The sequence below is a fragment of the Enhydra lutris genome, unplaced genomic scaffold, assembly GCF_002288905.1.
Source record: "Enhydra lutris kenyoni isolate GAN:26980312 unplaced genomic scaffold, ASM228890v2 scaffoldscaffold6, whole genome shotgun sequence".
Taxonomy (NCBI): domain Eukaryota; kingdom Metazoa; phylum Chordata; class Mammalia; order Carnivora; family Mustelidae; genus Enhydra; species Enhydra lutris.
In genome coordinates, this window is record NW_019154090.1 from 22320205 (window position 1) to 22344357 (window position 24153).

Consider the following 24153-nt stretch of genomic DNA (forward strand, 5'->3'; position numbering starts at 1 on the left):
TTAAAGCCTCTGCCTTTGGCTCAGGTCATGATCCCAAGGTCCTGGGATCGAGCTCCACAACCGGCTCTCTGCTCAGCAGGGAGCCTGCTTCTTCCTCTCTCTCTCTCTCTCTCTCTCTCTGCTTCCTCCTCTCTCTCTCTCTTTCTGCCTCTCTGCCTACTTGTGATCTCTGTCAAATAAATAAATAAAATCTAAAAAAAAAATCAATAGTTTATTTTTATTTTATTTATTTATTTATTTGAGAAAGAGAGAGCATGCCCATGCAAGGGGAGGGGCAGAGGGCTTGGAGGGAGAGGGACAAGCAGACTTCTGCTGAGCACAGAGCCTGATGCAGGGCTCGATCTCACAACCTTGAGATCATGACCTAAGCCAAAATCATGAGCTGGTTGCTTAACTGACTGAGTCACCCAGGTACTCTGATTTTTTTAAAGGCTTTATTTTTAAGTAGTCTCTGCACCCAATGTGGGGCTCAAAGGCAAAACCCCAAGATGAAGAATTGACGCTCTACCACCAGCCAGGTGCCTCACAAAATCATTAATTTTATAACATGAGCAATAGTATCAGAGGAAATACTGACCCCTAGAGAAACAAGAAGATTATTCTTCTCTGAAGAACATTCTGTAGGATTGCAGAGAAGGAGTACTGACATTTAAAGGTCTTCCCCTAAGGAAAGGGCGAGTTTGTCACCCTCCAGCAGGATGTGCTTAAACTCAGATGGCAATAAACCACTTTAATGTTAGCAGTACCTGTCACTTTGTCACCAATAGAAATCACAGAATTTCATATCACATTATAGCTGTCACAGTTATCTTGAAATAATGTTTACTGTCATCACTACTTGGAAATTATAGTAATTAGACTCACTGCTAGATTGTGTTACTTAATGTCTTTTTTTTTTTAAATTATTTATTTGATAGACCATAAGCAGGCAGAGAGAGAGGGGGAAGCAGGCTCCCTGCTGAGCAGAGCGCCCAATGTGGGGCTCGATCCCAGGACCCTGAGATCATGACCTGAGCTGAAGGCAGAGGCTTTAACCCACTGAGCCACCCAGGCGCCCCGTGTCATTTAATGTGTTAAAAAAGTATACATTTTGATAACTCTCTATTAATGTAATTGGTTTCCTTTGTTATTTTGATATAATTTCTACTATATATTATTTAAAATCAGTTTTCTGAGGTATCCACAGAAGCCTACCTTTTTTTTTTTTTTTTTTTAAAGATTTTTTTTATTTATTTGACAGAGAGATCACAAGCAGGCAGAGAGGCAGGCAGAGAGAGAGGAGGAAGCAGGCTCCCCTAGAGAACAGAGAGCCCGATGCGGGGCTCGATCCCAGGACTCTGGGATCATGACCTGAGCCGAAGGCAGCGGCTTAACCCACTGAGCCACCCAGGTGCTCCAGAAGCCTACCTTTCAACAAGCCCTGCCCACATAGAGCTGCTAGTTTCTCAGTGCCTTGATGTTTTTATCCAAATTTTAATTTTTAAAAATAATTTACTCATTTATTTGACAAAGAGAGCACAAGCAGGGGAAGCGGCAGCCAGAGGGAGAAGCAGGCTCCCCACTAAGCAAGGAGCCCGATGAGGGACTCAATCCCAGGATCCTGGAAAAATGACCTGAGGGGAAGGCAGATGCCCAACTGACTGAGCCACCCAGGCACCCCCCTTATTTTAACTTTTATTAAATTAATATATATTCATAACTTTAAAAATAAGTAAAAGCTCAGCAGTGAAAGAAAAATAGGACTACATCAGAATTAAAAACTACCATGTATACGGGTGCCACTATTCACAACATCTAAAGAACTCTTGCAACTCAACAATAAAAAGACAACCCAATTAACAAATGGGCTTGGGGTGCCAGGGTGACTCAGATCGTTGAGTGTCTACCTTCCGCTCAGGTCATGATCCCAGGGTCCTGGGATCGAGCCTGGCATTGGGCTTCCTGCTCTGCGTGAAAACCTGCTTCTCCCTCTCCCTCTGCCTGCTACTCCCTGTGCTTGTGCTCTCTCCCTCTCTCTCTGTTACATAAATAAATAAAATTTTTGGAAAAAAAAAAAAGAAAAGAATAAGAGTTGGCTTCATCCATGTTTTAAAAAAAAAAATACCTCGAAGAAGGAACAGAGGAAGAACGACCTCTTACATGAATGGCCATAGGAAGCACCTGATGGACAAGGTTTGGAGATAAAGCAAGAAAACCTCCAAATCTCTAAAGATTTCTCCAACAAAAATGTAAAAAAGAGCCAACAGGTTATACGCAAAGATGCTCAACATTATTAGCTGCCATGGATATACAAATTAAAGCCACAAGGAGATACTATTTCACACCCACTAGGATGGCTAGATTCAAAAAGACCAATAATTCCAAATGTTGGGGAGGATGTGGAGGAATGAGCATCCTCACATTCTACTTCCGAGAACGTTACATGGTGCAGCCACCGTGGACAGTAGTTTGGCACGTTCCTCAGAGCGTTGAACGTAGAGTTACCCTGTGATCCTGCCATTCTACTCCTAGGCACGTATCCAAAAGAAATGAACACACATCCACACAAACACACACGCGTTCACAGCAGTGTTCTGGACACTAGCCTGAAAATGGAAACAAACCAATGTCCGTCAACAGGTGAATGGATAAAATGAAGTCTACTCAAAGTGCTGGAGTGTTCAGCAATAAGGAAGTGCTGACAGATGCCACAACCTGGACGAACCTTGAGAACCTCATGCAAAATGAAAGAAGCAGACACAAAAGACCACATATTGCAGGATTCCATTTGTATAAGTATCCAGAACAGCAGATCCCCTGAGAGAACGTGGTTCTAAGAGCTAAGGAGGAGGAGCCAATGAGGAGGGACTACTAATAGTTACAGGGTTTCTTTCTGGAGCAATGATAATGAAATTAGTAGTGACGGTTGTAAAACACTGTGAGTGTACTAACTGCCACTGAACAGTACACTTTAAAAGGGTGAATTTCATGGCATGTGAATCACAGATCAATAAAGTTGTTACAGCATGACAAAAAGTAAAGAGAAAGAAAGCCTTCCAGAAAGAGACACCTGAAAGATAGATATGAGGAAGAAAAGATCAGAGGCTGAGGCTCCACCTGACAGGTCCCACGTCTGAGTGATGGGAATTTTGGAGAGAGAGAACAATTCAAGTGAGGAAATTATTATTTATTTTATTTTATTTATTTATTTTTTTTGTTAAAGATTTTATTTATTTATTTAACAGAGAGAGATCACAAGTAGACAGAGAGGCAGGCAGAGAGAGAGAGGGAAGCAGGCTCCCCGCTGAGCAGAGAGCCCGATGCGGCACTCGATCCCAGGACCCTGAGATCATGACCTGAGCCGAAGGCAGCGGCTCAACCCACTGAGCCACCCAGGCGCCCCGGAAATTATTTTTAAGAGTAAATGCAAGGTGGGGCACCTGAGTGGCTCAGTCAGTTAAGCATCTGCCTTTAGCTCAGGTCATGATCCCAGGGTTCCAGGACGGAGTGCCATGTCAGGCTCCCTGCTCAGTGAGGAGTCTGCTTCTCCCACTCTCTCTGCCAATCCCCTTGCTTGTGCTCTCTCTCAAATAAAGAAAATTGTAAAAACAAAAAACAAAACAAAAAACCACCTAAAAGTTAATGCAAGGCTATTTCTCAGAAACAAAAGACCTGTGTCTCCACCTAGGAGGGGCCTATCCGCTGCTGGCACATGAACAAGGCCCCAGTCCTCGGCATGGCACTGAGGAATTTCACAAGAGAGGTCAAGTGAAGAGCTTAACAGCTTCCATTGATAAAAAACACACAAAGGCCTGAGAAGCAGAATGCATCAAACTCTTCAGTTCAAGTAACAGAAGCTAAACACAATATAGCCTTAAAGATTCTAAAGGAAAATGATTTTCAACTTTATGTTTATAGGTGTGTATGTATGTATGTACATGTGTGCACATATATACATACATACATGTATATGTGTGTGTGTGTGTTAAGAGGTATATATATTTATAGGTTATTTTTACACACACACACACACACACACACACACACTCCTATAAATCTACACATTTACATACATAATTTATTATTTTCAGCTTTACACCCAGCCCAACCATGTGAGGTCTAAATAAAGATACAGAGTTTCCAAAAATTTATCTCGAATTGAAGGTGTGTGGCAGCAAAATGAGGGACTACAGCCAAGAAAGCAGAAGGCCATGTGGTCTGGAAAGTGGGGTGTCCACCATGGGACAGTGGCCAAGGGCAGGCCCAGGTGATAAAAAGGGAAGTCTCTGGACAGCAGCTAGGCAACAGGCCCAGAGAGTGAACTGGCCAGATGAGAACAGAGAACTAGAGGGCACCGGGAAAAAGATGAAATCATGAGGTTATCTGATATGTGTGCATATCGGGGAAATAACACCGACGTAGGCTGGCAGATGTGGTGGGACGTGTCAGAAAGTAACAAATTAGAGCTTAAAAAATGAAGTGTAAAAAAGATGAGGCAGTCCTTCATTTTAGGAAAAATAAAATGTGGGAAAGGAAATATCATCATCGGACGCTATTAGGCTCTGCAGTGATCGGTATTTCCATCCTCACGGTGCCCAGAACTACTGGTGGTTATTTAACCCCAAATGGTGGTGTCCGACATGGAGGCAGACGTGACAGAGCTAACTGCTCCTCTCTCAGAGCAGGAAATCTCCATGTTGATGATGAATTTGAGAGGAAACACAAGGCATCCCATTTAAAAGACAAAAGCCGCAGTAGGAAATACCAGAACGCACGGCTGCTGGGACCTGTGGACGAGATCCGTGGACATGAACAGGGAGGGTTGAGGCCGGCCGGCAGGCCACCTGGTTCCTATGGGAAGGCTCTCAGTGCGTTCTCTAGGCCTTGCCTCCATTCTGAGAAGGGAACCTGGGCCATGAGCCAGGCCCCCTTCCCTCCAGCCCAGGGGCCATCCCTGCAGCACTCACCTTCTTCAGAGAGGTTGTTCTCTTTGGTCTCCTTGTCCATCTGGCAGCACCAGCCCTCCAGCCGCTCTGTTTCTGCCTGAAGTAGCTTCAAGAACCAGTAGCCGTCCCGGCGGCAGGCTCCCGGCTGCGCTGGCTCTGCTGGGGAGCTGGAGGAGGTCTCAAGCCAGGGGTCGGGTGGGGGCAGCGAGGACGCCTCTAGGGCAGGGTCGCTGTTGTCTCCATAGGAGAGGTTGCGCTTGATCTGGGCAATCTTGGGGGCCTGCCGAGGCCCGGCATCGATGCTGATGGAGTTGGGGTGTGGGGTACAGTCCGGGGAAAAAAAAAAAAAAAAAAAAAAAAAAAAAAAATGCGCGGCGGGGGGGGGGGGCTGGGTGGGGGGGGGGGGGGCGGGGGGGGGGGGGGGGGCGCGGCTGGGGGGGGGGGGGGGGAAGGGGGGGGGGGACAGGAAGAGGTGAGAGTCACCAGGAGGGCCAGAGACCAGAGGCCACCCCGACCCGGACACACGGGAGACAGAGAAACGGATGCATCGTCTGCTCACCATGCACCTGAAGCGGGTCCCACAGCCCCCGTCTCATTCTCTGCTCAGCCCTCGCCCCACCCATCCGCGCACACGCGCGCGCGCGCACACACACACACACACGGACAAGGTCATAAGGTTGCCTGTTTACTGCAGTGGGGCCAGGAAGACCACCAACATTGGGGTGCTGGGCCATGTCTCTGCTGGCCTCGCCGTCCCCCCCGCCCGCGGGCTGATTAGTCTCGCAGAGCAAGCGCTCACTACTGGCCCGCCCAGCTTCCCATGCCTGGGCCACTGCCCGAACCCCAAACCCAGCTTGGTTATTAGAAATCCAGCAAGGAGAAGTGGGTTAGGGAGAGCAGGAGGAGAAGGCGCAGGAGAGATGAGAGCAGAGGGAGGGAGAGGAGGGGGAGAAGCAGCCACCACCTCTGTGCGACTTACCGCCAGTCGTCCTCTACCTGAACCCCGATGGACTGGAATTTGGTAGCGGGACTGGGCTCCTCTTTTGGCACTGGCTGAATGCAGTCAACCTTATTGAAGGACAACGACAGCAACGGCACGGAGACAAAGACAAAAATAAAAAACAAACACCACACTTGCTGCTGAAATTCACATTAGTGGGACGACGCAGAAGGACAGACAGGCACGAGGCATGCGGACACTGCACGTGGGCCCGAGGCCGGACCCAGTGAAGCCGGGCACTGCTCATTCGCGCGGAGGCGGGCGGGCAGGTGGGCGGGAGGTGGGATGGGGTGGAGATGACTGGCTTTCCCTACTCTGAGGAGGGTGCCATCACATCGATTGCTTTGGGTCCGTTGTCCTCCGAGAGGTGGGAACCGTTCCTTCTAGTCCTCTCCTTTACACGCATCAGAGAGAAGAAAAAAAAGAAGGACGACGAGAGAGAAAGAAAACACACACACACACACACAAAGCCACAGCCGTTATCTGGTGTAGTCAAAGCTGGGGGCTGTCTCGAGGCAAAGATCGCTCCCCCCAACCCTGCAGCTGAAGGGCAGGCTGGAGGCGCCTGTATCAGGGACAAACCTTGGACAGCGGTTCTGGATTTGGAAGCTACCCCAAGGTGATAGCCGGTGAGGTTCCAGGACACTCTGGGATGCCATCCCTGGGCCTGGATGGCTGAAGTTACTTTCAACAGTGGGTGGGCCTGGGGAGCAGTAGGCAGGACCAGGGCCAGGGCCGAGTGCAAAAGCTAGCACTTTTTCTACACGCCTGTTAAAGTGGAAGGAAACCGGGCAGCAGTCATGCCCCAAGTCTGCCTTTCTTCTCTGGGACCAAGAGGCATGGCCATGAAGCAGGCAGGCCAGCCTTTCCGTCACTGCTCCTGAATGAGGGTACCAAGGGGTGGGATGAGGGTTGTCAGGGTATCCTTGGAAACTGGGGACTCCCAGTCCCTTGTCTTCACAGATATGGCAGGGGTCACAAGGCTTTTTGGGGCAAGGGCCAGGCACCAGGCTCCTCGCCATGCGGATACGGTTGCGTTCCTCCTACAGTAAGAGTCTGTTAGGGAAGTGCACCGTCATGGATCTCAAAGAGCTGCGACAAGAGCTTGGCCTGGGGAGGGGATTAATCCTAGGGAGGAGAAGCCCAGGATGGATCCAAGAGCTAGGATCCTTAACCCCATGTGACTTTCTAGATGAAAGGAACCAACGGTGAACCTAACTCAGACCTTCGGAAGACAGCAGCCTCTGGTTTGGCCAAGGAGAGGGTGGGGCTGCCCAAACAACAACCCTGGGTGACAAGACCCAAGAGACTAGGCTACTCTGATGTCTCTAAGAATCCCTCTTGGAGCAGCTGCACAGGGCAGGGGCTGGACTCCTTATGAAGGATCCCAGAAACCATTAGTCTCCTGGACAACTCTGTTCCTGTATTTGTGGGGAAACTGAAGCCCTGAGTTACCTCTTAGGGGGAAAATAATTCAGGACAGTGCAAGAAATTGGCTAGTGAGTCTTCTCTGGTCAGAGCCATTTGGTCTCCTCCGTGTCTCAAGTTCCTCGGGCATTTTAGCTCTCTGCCATCCACTTGGCCGTATCTGGTTGCTCAGGGGAGCCCTTGCAGCCCCAAGCCACAACACACACCAACCTGACCTCCCTGAGGGGTCCGCCTTCCCCAAGCTCAAGGCTCCCTGTAGCTGCCCTCCCTCCCTCCCTGCCCGGAGTGTGGTCCACTTTAGTCAGACCCGGCCAGAGCAGGGCTCCAGGTGCCCCAGCTCGGCTGCCAGAAGACAGAGTGCTGCTGTCTGGTGCATGCAGAAGGCGCAGTGAAGCAGTGGAGGGGAAGCTGGTGTGCCCTGCCCCGCTGTGGGCCACGGCTGTGGGTGTACAGTGAGTTTGGCTTCCAGGAGGTTCTGCTGGCTTTGGCCACTTGGTCCTGGGGAAATATCTGCCTGGATACCCTTCCTGTGGAGGGAGGCATCAGGACCAGCATCACACTTCTCAATTTGACATGGGCCTGGTGCCTCGAGCCACCTACCTGTCCCCAGGGCCCGAGAGGGCTCTGGGTAATGTTCCCCTCAAGCAACCCCCATGGCTCAAGGGCTCTGGGTCCCGGGCCCCAGGCCCCTCGGCGTCTACGCTCCATGCTGCTCCCCCCGCCAAGCGGGGCTGCGGCCTCCGCACCCGAGCTGACCTTGGATTAGAGAACTGTTAGGCCAGTCCCACCTCCCACGCGTTGGCTGACAGGGCAAAGGGTGGAGTGGACAGACAGACAGTGGACAAGTGAACAGTGGACAGGAGATGGCTGGCTGAGTGTAACTACATTCACTGGGGCAGCCCATCACAGGAGCAGGGCCACGGGCCCACAGCTGCAGACTGCAACGTGAGTGGGCAAATGTAAGGAATGTGTGGCTGTGGGTGGAATCTGGTTTGGCCGGCCACGTGGGGCCAACCCCCCAAAATACAGACAAACCACTTTGCCCCGGAGACCTAGCGGGCCTCCACCAGATGTAATTACACACAGGCAGGTGCACAGAGTGGGCTGAGGACACGAGTGCGAAAGGGACCCCTACTTGTATTCCTATAGATGACAGTTTCCTTTTGGGGATGGCCTCAGGGTGGGATTCGGAGCTGGTCAGCGTCCCTTGTTCACTCTTCAGAGCTGCATGTTTTGGGGGTGGCTCAGGGGCCTCCGAGGCTGGGGTGACTCCGCCCCGTGTCACACTAGGCGGTCGGGTACTGCTGTCCAGGCTGTCCGACGAGTTGCTCAGGCCCGACTGGCTTGTCACCTCACTCTTGTGGTCCTGGCTGTCCAGGTAGGTGTCCTGGGCAGACTCAGTACTGCTCTGGACCGTGACAGAGATGAAGGGCTTTGACGTGGTACGTGGAGGGACCGGTGGTGGGGTCTTCTTATACGCCACTAGGCATGATGAACCTGCAGATGGGAGAGGAGGGCAGGGAGAAGGTAAAATCCCAACCCTCTTGAATCTCTTTCAAGTTTGAGGCCCCACTTGACTGGCCCTAGGTCTGGCCTTAAGGATTTCTGGAGCAGGAGAATTGGGGTCTGACATGGCAATGACCAAGACAGACACAGGCCCTGCCCACCCTCCTGCTAGGCCAAGGCCATGTCTAGCTGGGGATGCCAGCATGGGCCAAAGACATCCTCCACCTCATAGTCCCATACAAAGGTTATTTTCCAGTTGGGGCCTGGGCTAGATGATAAAGTTCGTGGTGCCACAGGCTGTGACACAGCCTGATCCAGTGCCAGGGGAGGCAGTGACTGCAGAGTAGAGGACAGGAATGCTAAGGAATGTTAATCTTGCTTCCTCCTCAAGCTCACTGAGAGACCTACTGCTGCCCCTGGACTTTTCCTCTTCTACCTTCCCTCTGGATACCCCCTCCCTGTCTGGTCAAAGACCAACACCTCTTTTAGGGCCCAGTTAACCCTATCCTCCCATCTTGCTATCCCTACCCCCCCATTCCGCCCAGTAACGTGAAAAACCTCATACACCAGTCTGCCTCCCTCAATACTCCACCACTGCTGGTCCGAGTCCCCATTCTCCACCATGTTTCAGGGAACCAGGACCTACCAGGGTGGGAGCTGGGGGTCTGAATCTCATTCCAGCCTGGCCTGGGGCTGGCCCACAGCAGGGGCACAGAACGCTGAAGGCCCACCCCTGCTTTCTTATTAAATGCTCAGCTCTTTGTCTGAAACAGAAGGTGCTATTCAAACATCACTCCCTACTTGCTTCGAGGGGCGGGGTCAGATCCGACAGCAAATGCCCTTTCCTCCATGAGGACTAAAACAAACCTATACCCAGGCTGGGAGTGGGAGCCAGATGAGTGACTTTACGCTCTGCCTTCAAGGGGCTACTGATCACCATGATGCCGACGGCCTAGCAGAAACCCACAAAACCAGGCCTGGTGCGGCGGGGGGCGGCGGCAAGGCACAGCACAATCCGTCCGCCACTGGGGAGAATCACTACACAGCCCTATCAGAATAGCTAAATTGCAAAACAGTGACAAAACCAAGTGCTGGTGAGGATGCGGGGAAACAATCACTCATACATTGCTGTTGGGAATGCAAAATGGTACTGCCACCCTGGAACATGGTTTGGCAGTTTATTTATTTTTTTAAGATTTTATTTGTAAGTAATCTGTATTACTTAGGGGCTCAAATACATAACCTGGAGATCAAGAGTCACAGGCTCTATTGGCAGCCAGCCAGGGGCACTTTGGCAGTTTCCTTTAAAACTAAATATGCAATCATCACACCACCCAGCAACCATACTCTTGGGCATTTTTTTTATCATAGAAATGGGAACATATTCACAAAGAACTCCTACATGAGTGTTCATGGCAGCTTTACTTGTCCTGGCCCCAAAACTAGAAACACCCTGGATGCCCTTCAGTGACCGGTGTAACAAACTGTGGCACATCCTGAACGTGGAATACGACTGAGCAATGAAAAGGAACCAGCTCCTGGTACAGGCACCAACTTGGATGAATCTTAAGTGAATTATGCCAAGTGAAAAAAGCAATCCCAAAAAGGTATCTACCATACAGCTCTATTTATAAAGCATTCTTGAAATGGCCTGATGATAGAGATGGGAAACAGGTCAGTGGTTGACAGGGAGATGAAGGGGAGAGGGGGATGCGCAGGCTGGGAGGGAGATGGGTGTGGCTATAAAAGGGTAACAAGGACCCTACGTGTGCTAAGAAGTGGGACAGATGGCGGACACATGAACCCGCACAGCACTGGACCCGAAGTGAGTAACGGGAAAATGGTGGGATCTGAGTAAGACCAGCTGGCTGGTGTCTATATCCATACTCTGGTTATGATGTTCTGCTAGTTGTGCAAGACTTTACCATCGAGGGAAACTGGGAAAAGAGCAGATAGGATCCTCTGTATTATTTCTTACAACCCTGTAAATGGCAATCACCTAAAAATAAAAAATTTAAAGAGCCATTCTCTCTGTCGGTTCATCTGACAGACACGTGTTAGGTCAGGCGCTATACAGACTCCAGGAAAACTAGGAGCCTCAGCAGAGAACGGGCTGTGAAATGAGTCCTTGAACAGTAACAGGGGCCACAGTGGAAGAGCCTGGGAGCCAGGAGCTGGGCCTCACGCCTGGGTCTGGAGGTGACAAAGGGTTCTGGGAGCTCTGAGCCAGGAGCACTCAGTTCCCACTCTGCTCAGAATTTCCCAGTCCTGCTGAAGCCTTGCAAAAACTTCAGGGATCCCTCCAGACAGACACACCCCGAGTCTCTCCCTACCAGCCTGAGAAGGGCAGCCCATGGGCGGAAGGAGACAGGCAGCAAGGCAGGCAGAAGGCGGGGCTGTGGCCAGCAGGAGCATGACCCTTCCACATACTGCCCTGCAGGAGAAGGGACCGGCCTGCTCGGGGAAGAGGGGGCAGCTGGCCATAGGCACGGGCTCACGGCCCCAAGCTGGGTCATTCACTGAGCTGTACTCAGCAGCTTTATGGCTTTGTAATTTAAACCTCACAGTGACTCTGAGGTGGGGATAGGATTGTGCCCACTTTACAGGTGGGGCATGTGAGGGTCACAAAGGTCAGATAACTTACCTAGAGCTGCTGACATAAGTGGCACCCCCCATCTGTTCAGCTGCACAGCCTCCCTCACTCTGCTGCTCTGGCTTTAGGCCCCTCCCTGCTAGGAGGGGGCTGCAGGTGTCTGGGGCCCCTGCTGAGCACTGTGCCTCGCAGTGTCCTGCTAGACTCTGGAGTCTGCCTGCGGGGGCATGTCCAAGCTGAGATCCAACTGCTGGAGGGAGAAAAGCCTAAAGGCAGAGGCCTGCCTTCTAGGCCCTGGCAATTACTCATGGAAGTCCTGGCCCACTCTGGACTCTCCAGTACCTTCCTCTGTTCAGTGGGCGGGGAGGGGTTCTAACCCATGTAATACACGATATTCACACGGCCCCTGACAAACTCAAAAGCATTTTCCCATTCATTTTCATTCAAGGGTAGGGGGTTCCTGCTCTGAATCCCTTCTCTCCACTGCTTGAAATTCTACCATTTGCGAGTCATTTCTTTAGTGGGAAGGAGCCAGAAGACAGAAGGCAATAGGGAGCCAGACAAGCCTGAGTTCAGATCCCAGCTCTGTCCTATACTAACTTGGTGGCCACAGGGAGGGATTATACAGGCTACATCATAAACAGTAAGGCTCAGGCCCCGGGCTGGCATGGCTCCTACTAGTTTCTGGTACAGAGTGAGCTAGACCTGGAGTTGGGGGTGGGCAGTGGTGAGCCGCCCTTGGGTCACTGGTTGAACAGGCTGGGCTGGTTCTCTGACCAACCCCAGGGAAGTTTTCCTGAAAGAGCTGGACCTTAAGAGCAGCTCATTGAAGCCAATGGCCAACAGCGCCCAGCAGAGCAAGAACTGTGTTCTAAGCCTGGCCGAGGCTGTGGGACCTGTCAGGGTCCTTGTCCCCATCTGTGACGTGGTCTGTCATTAGTATGTGTGTGGGGAAGAGGCGTCCCTGCCAGGGGCTGGTGGGGTGCCCACAGTCAGGAGCTTGGACACAGGACTGACCCTCCAGCCTCTCGCTCAGAGTTGTCTAGGTCCAAAGTCCTGCTGACATACACTCAGAGGAAAAGTGAACTAGCAAGGGGCCAGGCCACATGGCCAGATATAAGAAGAGGAAAGGTGAACTTCTCTTGGATTTTCTACGTCTCCTGGGGCAGAGGTCACAGTCAGATAAGTGGTGTGACTAACAGGGAGGATTTCAGTGCCTTGGGGGGCTCCCTGGGTGGCAGGTGTCCCTCAGCTCTGAGCACTGTCTTTCTCCAGGGCAAGGGGATGAAAAACAGGCCCACGACTGCCCTTGGCCCTTCCCACGTGACACTCTGGCCATTCTGGGTTCCCTGCCCCCACTGCCCATCTTCCCGCTGTGGGGCTATTACACACGCTGCTCCTTCTACCTGGGAAGTCCCCACTCCTCCCGCTTCCAATGTGCCTTCTTCAGAGAGGTCTCCTCTGACTGCCCTCTACTCACAGATCAGCCAGCATCCCAATCACGGCACCTGTCACATTTGTCATCCGCTCACTTAGGCATTTACTTGTTGATGGTTATAGGCTTGGGGCTGCTGGGGGAACTCTGTCTGTCTTGGCACAGCAGGTCATATCCCAGGCCCAGGGTACTACCTCAAGCTTTCCAGAAAGCTCTCAATAATATCTGTTGAATGAGAAAATGAACCTCAGCCCTGCTATAAAAACCCTTTAGTTGTCCCAAGTCATTTAGCTTTAGTGAAGACTCCCAAGACTGGAGTATGTAAGCTTTTTGTCTCCTCCCCAATTGGGAGCCCTTTCCAAAGCCTGGTCCCGACTGACCACCCATCTCTGCAGCTTCGTCTCCTGTCCTCCCACCTTCAGAGAAGCAAATGTACGCTTTCCCAAACACACCACACTCTGCATGCACCCAAGCCTTTGCACATGCACTTGGCCTGTCAGGATCCCTTTGCAGGTCCTTCGGCCAGTCCCTCTGCCACAAGCTCTTGCTGGCCCAGGCAGTGTTCCTCTCCTTTCTCTGTGGGTCAGCTGGAGCACTAAGGGTTGTGGTTGTGACCCTGACTGAACGTGTGTCCCATGGGTGTCACCAGCCCAGGGCCCAGCCCAGAGGGTACACAATCATCATATGCCAGTTAAATTTTAGAGGGGGGGCAAGTGGCCCAGAGACCCAAGATGTTGGACCTGGCCAGCACCGCGTCCTCCAGGATGAGACTGCGGCCCTCCCTGCCCGGGGGAGACATTCTATGTGCCACGATTTATAATAACATAGCATGTGGGTCCAGCTTTTTTGTCTGCTCACTCTGGAAAACTTTCAGATTTGCCCAGGAAGCTGGAGAGTGAACATGCCTCCAGCTGAGCCACAGCAGTGCACAGACTAAGCCACCGCCCAGGGGGGCTGCATGCTTCCCTGCCCCCATCTTGGCTCCGCCAGTCCAGCAAGCCCAGGCTCAGACAGGAGCCGGTTGTGCAAGGCCTCCTCCATGCAGTCTGCCCCCGGCCCCAGACATCCAGCCCAGCCTCCCTGCCCCACAGCGCACAAGTCCTTGCTTCTTCTAAGTAGAAGCTCCCTTTGTCTCATTTCTGCCTCTGCTTCAAGATCTTATCCAGCAAACTCTATCAGGTCAGAATTATTTCATTTCTTCATTTTTTTTTTTTTAAACATCAACATGTAACAAGATGACCAGAGCTTTCGGCGCTCAGTAGAATGGCTGTGACTCCATCTCCCAAGAGATAGAGACGCAACAACCCCAGGCAGGTAGGCCCCTGCGAGGGCCTTGGAGCCCAGTGTTGCCCTCCTGCTGCCAGCAACCAGACGCCCAGGCTTGGCAGGGGAGCTGCAGCAGAGGCCTAGACTCCTGAAGAGGCACGGATGCAGGGGGCCCCAGACAGTGTGGGAGCCACGGCAGCAGGTTTGACAGAAGAGGCCGTGGGGCCCCCATCAGCCCCACGTGAACAGACAGAGCTGACCACGGAGCCAGAGCTGCCTCCTCCCTCTGCCCGCCCTGCCAGGTTTCTTGTCCCAGGAAGGGCTGAGGGCCTGTAAGCTCCCCTTCCCTCTCTCACCAGTGAGCAACCTGTCAAACGACACAACTACACGCACATTTGTGTGCTGCGGGAAAACCTGCTCAAGGCTTCCATCTACCAGCCTCAAAGGCCTCCCTTCTTCTGTTTCCTCCCCTGCAACAGAGGAAGTTGGGAGGGAATTGCGAGCAGCTAGGTCAGGATCAGGGACAGACTGACCGCTTAGAGCCACATTCCTGCCAATAGTTCACATCACCCCACCTTCCCACCAGGTCTGTCTGGAAGCCACCTCCCTCCCTGTGCCTTCAGAGCTGGCAACGTCAGACGTCCAAACTCCAGTGAGAGCGCCCGGCGGCACATCTTACCCCAGCGTTTTCCCGGGAACCCTCTACCACTCCCCACAACCACGTGCTTCCTAACTGCCTCTCCCATCCATTCCTGGTCCCCCTGACCTAGAACCAGCCTTCCCTAGACCACCTGGCCTGCTCCTCCCTGGCCCCCAACATCCTGTCCTGTCTTTCTGGTCTCTCCTCCACCTTGGCCAGCCATTGGAGAAATCCGACCATGTCATGGCTTAGTTTGAAACCTTTCAATGATGCCACAACCCACCCCATGGACTTGGAACAAACCCTTCAGTGGAGGCCTTTAGGGCCTCCAGAATCGACACCTGCCTCGGACGCCCAAGTCCGTAGGAGCCAAGAGGTCACAAAGGCAGCACACTGGGGAAGACAAAGCAACAGAGCTCAGGGAGCCCCGGCCACCCTCTTGGAGTCCTGTCCGGAAACCCGGATGCACTCCTGCTCGTGATGTTCCAGTGCGGACAGGGGCCCTCGTCAAGCACCGACTGGGCCAGGCCCGAGCCAGCACTTCATCTGCGGTCAGTACCTGTGACCGTACCTGTGAATTCACCTACTTGGTAACAGGTTTGTAACCCCAAAGCCAATACTCGCGGGCTTTTTGTGGGCATTGCCAGACACCCAGGGCACACTTCCTGAGCCTGAAACAAGGGGATGCCCAGCCTTCTTGTTTTAGCTCTTATCCTGTGAACAAGGAGGATTTTCCTGGCCTACTCAGGGCTATGTTTTTTCACATTTTGTTCTTTCTGCTGGCGATTTCTCCATAGCACTGAAGTGCCATCCAGCATTGCTGAGCACAAGAAAGCTATGACTTGCCTGTAGAGAAACTGTATCCGACAGACCTTGTTCAGGCACAAGTTATAGCACTATTAGCCAATTCAGCATGAATAAATCATCAGTATATTGTTTTTAAACAGAAAGACTCAGAAAACAAGGTTATGTATTGATTGGTTGGTGGAAATTAAGACCAGAGTCCTGCAGGGCCTCGATTTCCCCCAGGAGCCATGGTTCAGTCCTCGTTCCCTAATTGTCAGACTTCATGAATGTAACTAATGCAAATATGTATGCACTGCGCTCCCGCCAACTGAATCCTCAAAATGGGTGCATTCGAAATTGGTCCGTCACTGCCCCATTTTACAGAGAGGCTCGGGGCGGGGGGGAGACGCCCCAGCTCACCTCCCAGCGAGGCAGTGTTGGGGCTGGGGCTTAAACCCGGGCTGCCTGAAGGCTGGCTACTACCCTACGCCCCCACCCACTGCACTAACTGGGTGAGGGTCATGGGGAGGCAGCAGCCTTGGGCGCATGGATCATTTCACCCAGAAAATGGGGTGTGATACCCAATACGCCCTGAGGAGGAGCCAAAGAGATGAAGACAGGACGCTTTAGCATCACGGGCTGGGTGCTCGCTTCGCAGCACACGTACTAAAATTAGAATCATGGGCTGAGCCACTGCAACTACTGTTACCGTGGTTTCTGGATCAAAGAGAGAGCGATCATCTTCTGGGAGACCTCCCGGGGACCCCAGTCACCCAGTGGCAAGAAAAGGAGGGGTTTTAATGTGAAGGGATCCTCTGTGAGCAAAGGAGCGGGACAGGAAATGGCCAAGTAGGACGGAGGAAACAGCACTGGTGAAGGGAAGACAGGGACCAAGGCAAGGAGGCCTGAGGGCTGTGTGGACCACAAGAACAGAGGCATCTTCCTCCTGCCCCCAGAATCCCTCATGAAGTCCCTCCCAACTGACCTGCAGGAGAGGGGCTACCTGCCCGCAGCCGGGAGCACGATCGCCTCCTATCTTAACAGCCCGGTGCACCGGGCAGCTCCATATGAAGTCCCAAGGCCATCCCCAGGCTGAGAGTGTCCAGAATTAATCTGAATCCTTTCTTCCCCCACAATGGCCTTCTTCTCAGAGAGCGGTGACCTCATGCACTCTTTTACACACTCCAGAAGCCTGGGAATGCCCCCCCAACAAAGCACATTTTATAGAGACTGGCTTCTCTCTCTCCCCACCAGCCTGGTCTAGGCTGCCACTTGCTGGCCTCTGGCCTTTCTGCTTTGTCAGTGGCCCAACCACCCACCCACAAACACTCTCCCAACAGCAGCTTGAAGAGTTTGTTTTAAAATACAAAATGGTGGGGCGCCTGGGTGGCTCAGTGGGTTAAAGCCTCTGCCTTCGGCTCAGGTCATGATCCCAGGGTCCTGGGATTGAGCCCCGCATGGGGCTCTCTGCTCAGCAGGGAGCCTGTTTCCTCCTCTCTCTCTGCCTGCTTCTCTGCCTACTTGTGATCTCTGTCAAATAAATAAATAAAATCTTAAAAAAAAAAAGTACAAAATGGAAGGGCACCTGGGTGACTCAGTGGGTTAAAGCCTCTGCCTTCGGCTCAGGTCATGATACCGGTGTCCTGGGATCGAGCCCCGCATAGGGCTCTCGGTTCGGTGGGGAGCCTGCTTCCCCCTCTCTCTCTGCCTGCTTGTGATCTCTGTGTCAAATAAATAAAAAAATTAAAAAAAAAAAATGGACTACTTCCTTCCCTTTCTAGAGCCTTCAAAGGCTCCCCACTCTGTGAAGAATAAAAAGCACACCACTTACTTTGGTCTACAGTAAGAACTGGACCCTCCTTTACCCGCCCTCCCATTTCCACACTTGGTTCCTATGCCTTCCCCTTGCTCATTCTGTTCCAGCTGCACTAGCCTCTTTGCTGTTCTCAAACATTCTGAGCATGTGCCCACCTCAGGGCCGCTGAACCTGCGAAATGACCCCCACCCTCACCTCTGCATGTCTGCTCCTTCCCACCCTGATCTGTCTCTGCTCAGGAGTTGGGTCCTCAAGAGGACCTCTCTGACTGCCCTGTCTAAAGCTGTTACTCTTTGAAGACCCTGTTTCATTCATGCATTAATCAACTTACTGGTTTATACTTGTCTTCTCCCTCCTACCCGAAAGGGATCCTGAATATCTAATACAGGTTCCTGAGCGTGGAGACCTAAATATCTTGTATAATTACGATGCTCTCCCAGCACCAGGCCAATACATGCCTGGGTTCTGTAAATACTTACTGAATAAATGAACAACCTCCTATTTGACAGTTGGGTAAACTGAGGCTCAAGGAAGCAGAATGATCTACTCCTGAGTCTGAGTTGGAATCCAATGCCCAGGGCTTTGAGCTCTTTTTAGGTCATTCCCCAAAAAACACACACGCATGCGCGCACACTACAGGAACACAGTCTGGTGGGAGGTTAAGCCTTGAGCAACACTGCCTGAGGTCGGGCAACAAGGCTATGGGAATGAGACCTCAATAAACCCTAAGGAACGGGTACCAGAAATTGTTTGAAAATAACCACTCTTAAAAGCTGGCAGAGAGAGAAAAGCAAGCAGTGCTTCCAGTAACATTTTCCAGGCAAGGCGTATCACAAGCTCAGATTTAAAAGAATCATTACCGAATGAGTCCTGGCCAGGTGCTACTTTATTCCAGACACAGGCCTGGGAGGGGAGATAATTGTCACTGAAGTTTTATAGATGAGGGAGCAGGCTTTTCACTTTGAGGAGTGGCAGTGTGGAAAAGCTGTGCTCTGTGAGGCCAAGGTGCCAGGTTCTAAACTCAACACCGGACATGGTGGGCAGAGTACCTTCTACAGGGCCTGATCCTTCCTGAGCCTTTGTTTCCCAGCTGTAAACTAAGCAGACTGACCTTGAATGGGGGTCACAAGTTCAAATGTCTATAGGAGACTGTTTATCTAACCTCTCTGGTCCACAGCTGGCACGTGGAGACCTGGGTGACAGAAGTCAGAAATCTGGATTCCAGATTTCCAAATATATATATATATATATATTTTTTTTTTTTTTAAAGACAAGGATGTCCTACATCCTGCCTTTTTAAAAAATTTATTTATTTATTAATTATTTGTCAGAGAGAGAGAGAGTGCACGTGCACACAAGCAGGCAGAGTGGCAGGCAGAGGCAGAGGGAGAAGCAGGCTCCCTGCCGAACAAGGGGCCCGATGCGGGACTCGATCCCAGGACCCTGGGATCATGACCTGAACTGAAGGCAGCGGCTTAACTGACTGAGCCACCCAGGCGTCCCAAAACCCCCATATTTTTAAACAGAATGAGTTCAGCTCAGATCTGTGACTGCTGGAGCAGCGGTTCTCAGACCTCCTTGCTTTTTCTGGAGTTCTAGCCCCCCTACCCTCGCTCCCAGGAAGGCTGTCTGTAAGAGCTTCCCCCGTGGAAAGGCAGGGCAACCTTGGGAACCTTGAAATTAAAGCAGCCAGGAGGTACTTCTGGTGGTGTCTCGGGTCTGGCTGGGTGAAAGCGAAGAAAGCCCCTCCTGGTCGGCAGGCCGGGTCTGTTTCAGGTTCTCGGCACCTACGACAGGGTCCGGAGTGCGGATGGCCAACCCCCTCTTCGTGGGCCTGGAGCAGCTGCCCGAGTGGGACCTGCTTGGTTACACCCCACCCCCCACGCCCGAGACAGCTGCTGTGCTGTGTGAGGGTTCTGTCTTGACACGCTCAGGCCAGAGGGGCTAGAGGAAGGGTTAAGCAACGCCCGCCGGACGGACCCAGAGTGCAGGGCAGCTGGGTCTCCAGGACAGGAAGCTGTGGGTCGGGAGACTTCACAAGCTCCAGGGCGTCTCCCCTGGCTGAGGGTGGCCATGAGCTGGCGGAGCTCCTTTCAGGTCACCACCTCTCTACCGGCCCACCATTCCTGTTTCAAAGAGGAAGAAAGGGAAGCTCAGAGAGAAGAGAGTAACCCAAGGTCGCACAGCCAGTAGGTGGAAAAGCCTGGATCTGAGCTCAGCCTTTCTGATTCCAGGGCCAGTGCTTGTAGTTCCTACTACACCACACGGCCCATGGCTGGAGTTTGGTGCCACCCGGAAGGGCCTGGCTGCGATCTTGGCCAGGCCAGCTCCCCAGGCAGGACCTAGACAGGCTTCCACTCCTGGAGTCCTCAAGCAGGGTTTGATGATTTCCTGAGTAAGTTAAAAGGTGGCAGCCTCTGGCTCTGCTGGCCATGGGGGCAGAAGCCTGGTGCCCCCTGGACCAGGACCACAGCATATGGAAGGAAAAAGTGGCCCCTACCCCCATCTGTGACCACTACTGCTCAATGCCCTTCCACAGGCCTTCTCCTCCAGGTGTGTGGTCCCAGACACCCTGGCCCTCTCACCAGAAGCCAGAACCCTTGACATGGGTTCCCCAGTCGCCCAGGATTTCCCTAGCTTGGCTCTCACTACAGCTTCAAAGTAAAGCCCAGAGAGGTGAGGCTACCTCTCCTAGGTCACACAGCTGGTTGAAGGGGTGATGGCTCCAAATTCCAGGGTCCTAGGAGATAATATTGCCAGTAATTTTCAAACCAGGTTCTGAGAGAGCCCAGGGGAACCTGAAGAAGGCTTCTTTGACTCCCACTTTCCTTTTTTCCTCCATATGGAATTCCCATACAGTACCCCAAAACCCACCACATGACTTCAACCTCCTCATAGTACAAAGGAGGAAATCGAGGATCAGAAGGGCACATGTGCTTTCTGAGGATCAAGTGGCAGAGCAGGGACTGCTGCCTGGGACTCTGAATGTGGGCATGTCCCCTCTTCCCCAGAGACTGAGAAAGGAAGATGCCTTCAGGTTCCAGGCCTGGAGACCACCAGATCCAGGCTTTCAGGAAGGCAGTCCTACCTCCTCCAGCCCCTAACCAGGGGACCCAAATGGCATGCTGCTCTCGAAATCCATTTCTACCATTACTGTAACAGTGTCCAGTAAAAGCAATGTGTCAGGTAACATTCACTCCTCCCCCATTCTGTTTTTTTCTTTAAGATTTTATTTTTAAGTAAGCTCTATACTCAATGTGGGGCTTGAACTTAACAAATTCAAGATCACGCTTTACCAACTGGGCCAGCCAGGCGCCTCCCCCCTTTCCGTTCTGTGTTGGAATCTGCCACAAACATCGTCTTGTTATCTTATTTATCCTCCGAGACCTGCCGGCAGAGTGTGCTTTGCCAGCAGCTCTGCTCAGGGGCCCCTGCCCTACCCCCTAGGACACCTATTACCACCACCCCCGGGGAGTCGGAGTTTTAAAGAGATGCCAGCTTCCAAGCTGTCGTTACTGAATCACAACTTCTCATTGTATGTCAGAGCTATAACCACTAGATGATATCCAGGGTTTCGGGATGCTGTGGCTCCAGCCGTGTAAAAAGCTGATGTGTAGAGCCCCTTGTCTGGCCTGGTGGAGAGTTGTTGGGGGGGCAGGGCTTAGGGAGAATCCAAGATTTGGTTTTTCAAATACTGGCTCTAGCATGTGGACTTCACTTCTGCCTTTCCAAGGTCTCAGGGCCCCAGTCTGGGAAATACGACTTAGAAAAAGCCTTAAAAAACCACCCTTGCTGGGGTGCCTGGGTGGCTCAGTGGGTTGAGGCCCCTGCCTTCGGCTCGGGTCATGGTCCTGGGGTGCTGGGATCGGACCCCGCTTCGGGCTCTCAGCTCAGTGGGGAGCCTGCCTTCCCCCCTCTCTCAGCCTGCCTCTCTGCCTGTGATCTCTGTCAAAAAACAAAACAAAACAAAACAAAAAATCCCCCACCCTTGCTTCTGGAGGGCTGACGTCAAACCCCGGGGATGGGTCACAAAAGCCTGGCTTTTTAGAAGCTGTTACAGGCCCCTGTGTTCAGAGGCAGACACACTGCCAGGCCCCATGCACCCGAATTGCTGGCCTCTTTCATCATTCTGAATGACTGAGAGGATCCCAGAATAGAAAGAAGGTGCTAACGGGCTCATTCACTGTGCCTAGAGTGACAGGTGGTATATCGGATGACAGGATCAGGAGCCAAGAAGCCCGGGCAGCTGAGAGATGGGATGAAAAAAACAGGACGGAACTGAATGGGGAAAACCTTGGGTTCAGGTCAGGTCAGCACTGGCAACGCTGCCTGCCTTGGTGCCAGGCCCGGGGACAGGGACAGAAGAGGGGAGAGGGCCTGGTCCTCAGAGTTAGACCATTATATAAGAAAGCAGCACATGTGGGAAAATGCCTTGGCACCTCCTGCTCACCACAGACATGTCCGAGGCTGCCCTGACAGAAAAGGTACAGGACGTGGGGCCGGGGTGGGGAGGGAGGTTGGGGGTGGGTAGCCCCCACTGAACTCAGGATGACACCGTGGGTCGTGCTGGCAATTCTGGACATGGGGCACTGCCCAGCTGGTGCCCGACGAGAAGGTGGCAATCCGCAAGGGCAGAAGGCTCAAATCCATCCCATGATGACAAATGCCTATTTTCCCACGGGGAAGCCACACACTGGGTCCTGGGCAGGCAGAAGGATCTGGGATGAGTAAGTCCTTGTGCTGAGGAAACTCGAAGGAGAATGCCAGAGTGGCGAGAAAGTGCCTGCTTTGCTGGGCGGAGCCACCGGGAGCACTACCATGGGGAGCACTGCCCAAGAAGGCTGGGACTAACTGATCAAGAATGCTGTGACTGATTAGTGCTGTCTGTCAGAGATATGCCACAGACGGGCTGTGACACACGTGTACCACGAATCACGCCTAGTTCAACATGAGGGAGGGCTTGGACAGACTGGGATAGTGTTCTGGAAAAAACAGGCAATTCAGAAAAGCAGGGCTACTGTCTTCCAATACCTAGGAGACTGTCACATATCCACGTGCCCCAGGTCATCACACTGCGGCCTGAGTGGGCCTGAGTGGGGACAGGAAAGGGGATACGGATTTTGCATTATAAGGAGGCACTTTCTAGAGGGCAGAGCTGCCCAGGAGGGTGCAGTGAGGCTGGACACAGGCATGATGGCTGCCGGGACAAGACACAAGCCCTCGTGGGTGTGACCTTTCTGACTCCACCCAAGCGGGAATTGTCTGTTCTTTCTTTGCCCTCCTACTCCACACCCAGTTCTGGATGCGACATCAGACATTGTGTGTGACATTCATACTTGAAACTCTTTTTTTCATCCAGAGAATTGTTATCAACAAGCAAAAAAGACGGAGGAGAATGTTCATTCAGCCCAGCTACATGGGAAATGGCATGAGGACCTACACCAGGGCCTCAGCACAGAGGGGGCTTACAGTGCCTTCCTCCGGGAAGTCTGGCAGCACAGAGCCCCCACCTGAGACGATAAGCCCGTCCTCGGAACAGGAGATCGGTCAGCACTTGCTCCCTGCTTCTGAGCCCTGGCTCTGTACTCACTCACTGTACCACTTAGGCTCCCGGGCCTCAGTTTCTCTCATCCGTAACAGGCCAACAATAGCCACTCGCCTTGCCCCCCCCCCCCCCCCCCCGGCGCCCCCGGGCCCCCGTTTCCCCCCCCCCGAAGCGGCCCAAAACCCCCCCCCCCCCCCCCCCCCCCCCCCCGCGCCGGGACCACTGTGTCTGCAGAAGACAGCTGGGAAAGGGTCTGGCGGGCTCCCATGCAGCCACTGCCCCATCCCAGCCCTGTCGATGGCCTGCAGCAGGTGGGGTCAGCGCCTTGCATGAGGGACCACAGCTGTCCACCTCCTCCACGCCTCACGTGTATCGCTGTCTCACCGTCTGCTAGTTTTGACTGGTGACCACTGGTGTCCCTGCCTTGCCAAACTCCCCTCTCTCCCCAGCACCCTCTTCATGCCAACACATCACATTCTCAGCTTCAGGCCTCTGCACAGGCTGCTCCCCGCCTGCAAAGTCCTACCCCCCCCCCAATTCCGCCTCCTCCTCCAGAGCTCAGTTCTGGCAGGACTCCCTCCAAGAAGCCTTCCCTGACCGGCTCCCTTGCTAGGTCAAGCCCCATGATTAGCCGTGCTCCGGGCCCTTGCCATCGCACTGTTTTACGGACCTGTTTGCTTTCCTGCTTCTCCCTTTAGACCCTGAGGCCCCTGAAGACAGTGACTATGTGGTTTCCGTCCCTGTAATCCTGTCTCCAGCCCAGAACAGGCACCCAGGCAAAGGTCTGCTGACATTTAGGAGATACGACCCAGCTCCTGACTTTACCCCAAAAGAGGTATAGGCCTACAGGGCCTTCCCCCGGAAGAAGCCCGTGAGGATGCAGCAAGTAGCAAAGCGTCTGTAGGAACTGACTCGGCAAGCGGAAGACAGAGACACTGGGACAAGTCACGACTATAGGCTTCTTCCTCACGCCCCCGGACCCATCCCTGATCAATTTTTTCCCAGCCACCCTGAAAGCCCAATATGGTGACATGTGGGGAGATCTCTTTGAAAGAACACCTAACCCAAGTGAAGGTCTCCAACCTCCCCACCCGCCCCGACAATGGCGCAGGGTACGAAGTGGGTGATTGGCGGCTAACGGTCATAATTACCAGTGTTCAGTGTCTGCTCAGGAATCTGCAGTGGCCCAGTCACTGTCCGAGGTCCTTACACC

General features: G+C 52.8%; 1 protein-coding gene and 1 long non-coding RNA gene across 3 annotated transcripts in view; one reads left to right on the top strand and one right to left on the bottom strand.

Moving 5' to 3' along the window:
- The window catches only part of LOC111141364, a 79635-nt gene extending 62865 nt beyond the window's left edge, over positions 1–16770 (top strand). Inside the window, exons 3-4 of one of the 2 annotated variants that reach the window (XR_002640196.1) lie at positions 10306–10466; positions 14740–16770. This is a non-coding gene — a long non-coding RNA (uncharacterized LOC111141364). Of the gene's footprint in view, positions 1–10305; positions 12557–14739 lie in introns of those variants that run through there. The other variant, XR_002640195.1, reaches the window with a different exon arrangement.
- Positions 1–24153, bottom strand: part of LOC111141362 (DLG associated protein 4) — a 138506-nt gene that overhangs the window by 23238 nt on the left and 91115 nt on the right. Inside the window, 3 exon segments of the mRNA XM_022493843.1 lie at positions 4947–5263; positions 6159–6319; positions 8489–8850. Of these exon segments, the coding sequence (XP_022349551.1) occupies positions 4947–5263; positions 6159–6319; positions 8489–8850 (840 nt within the window).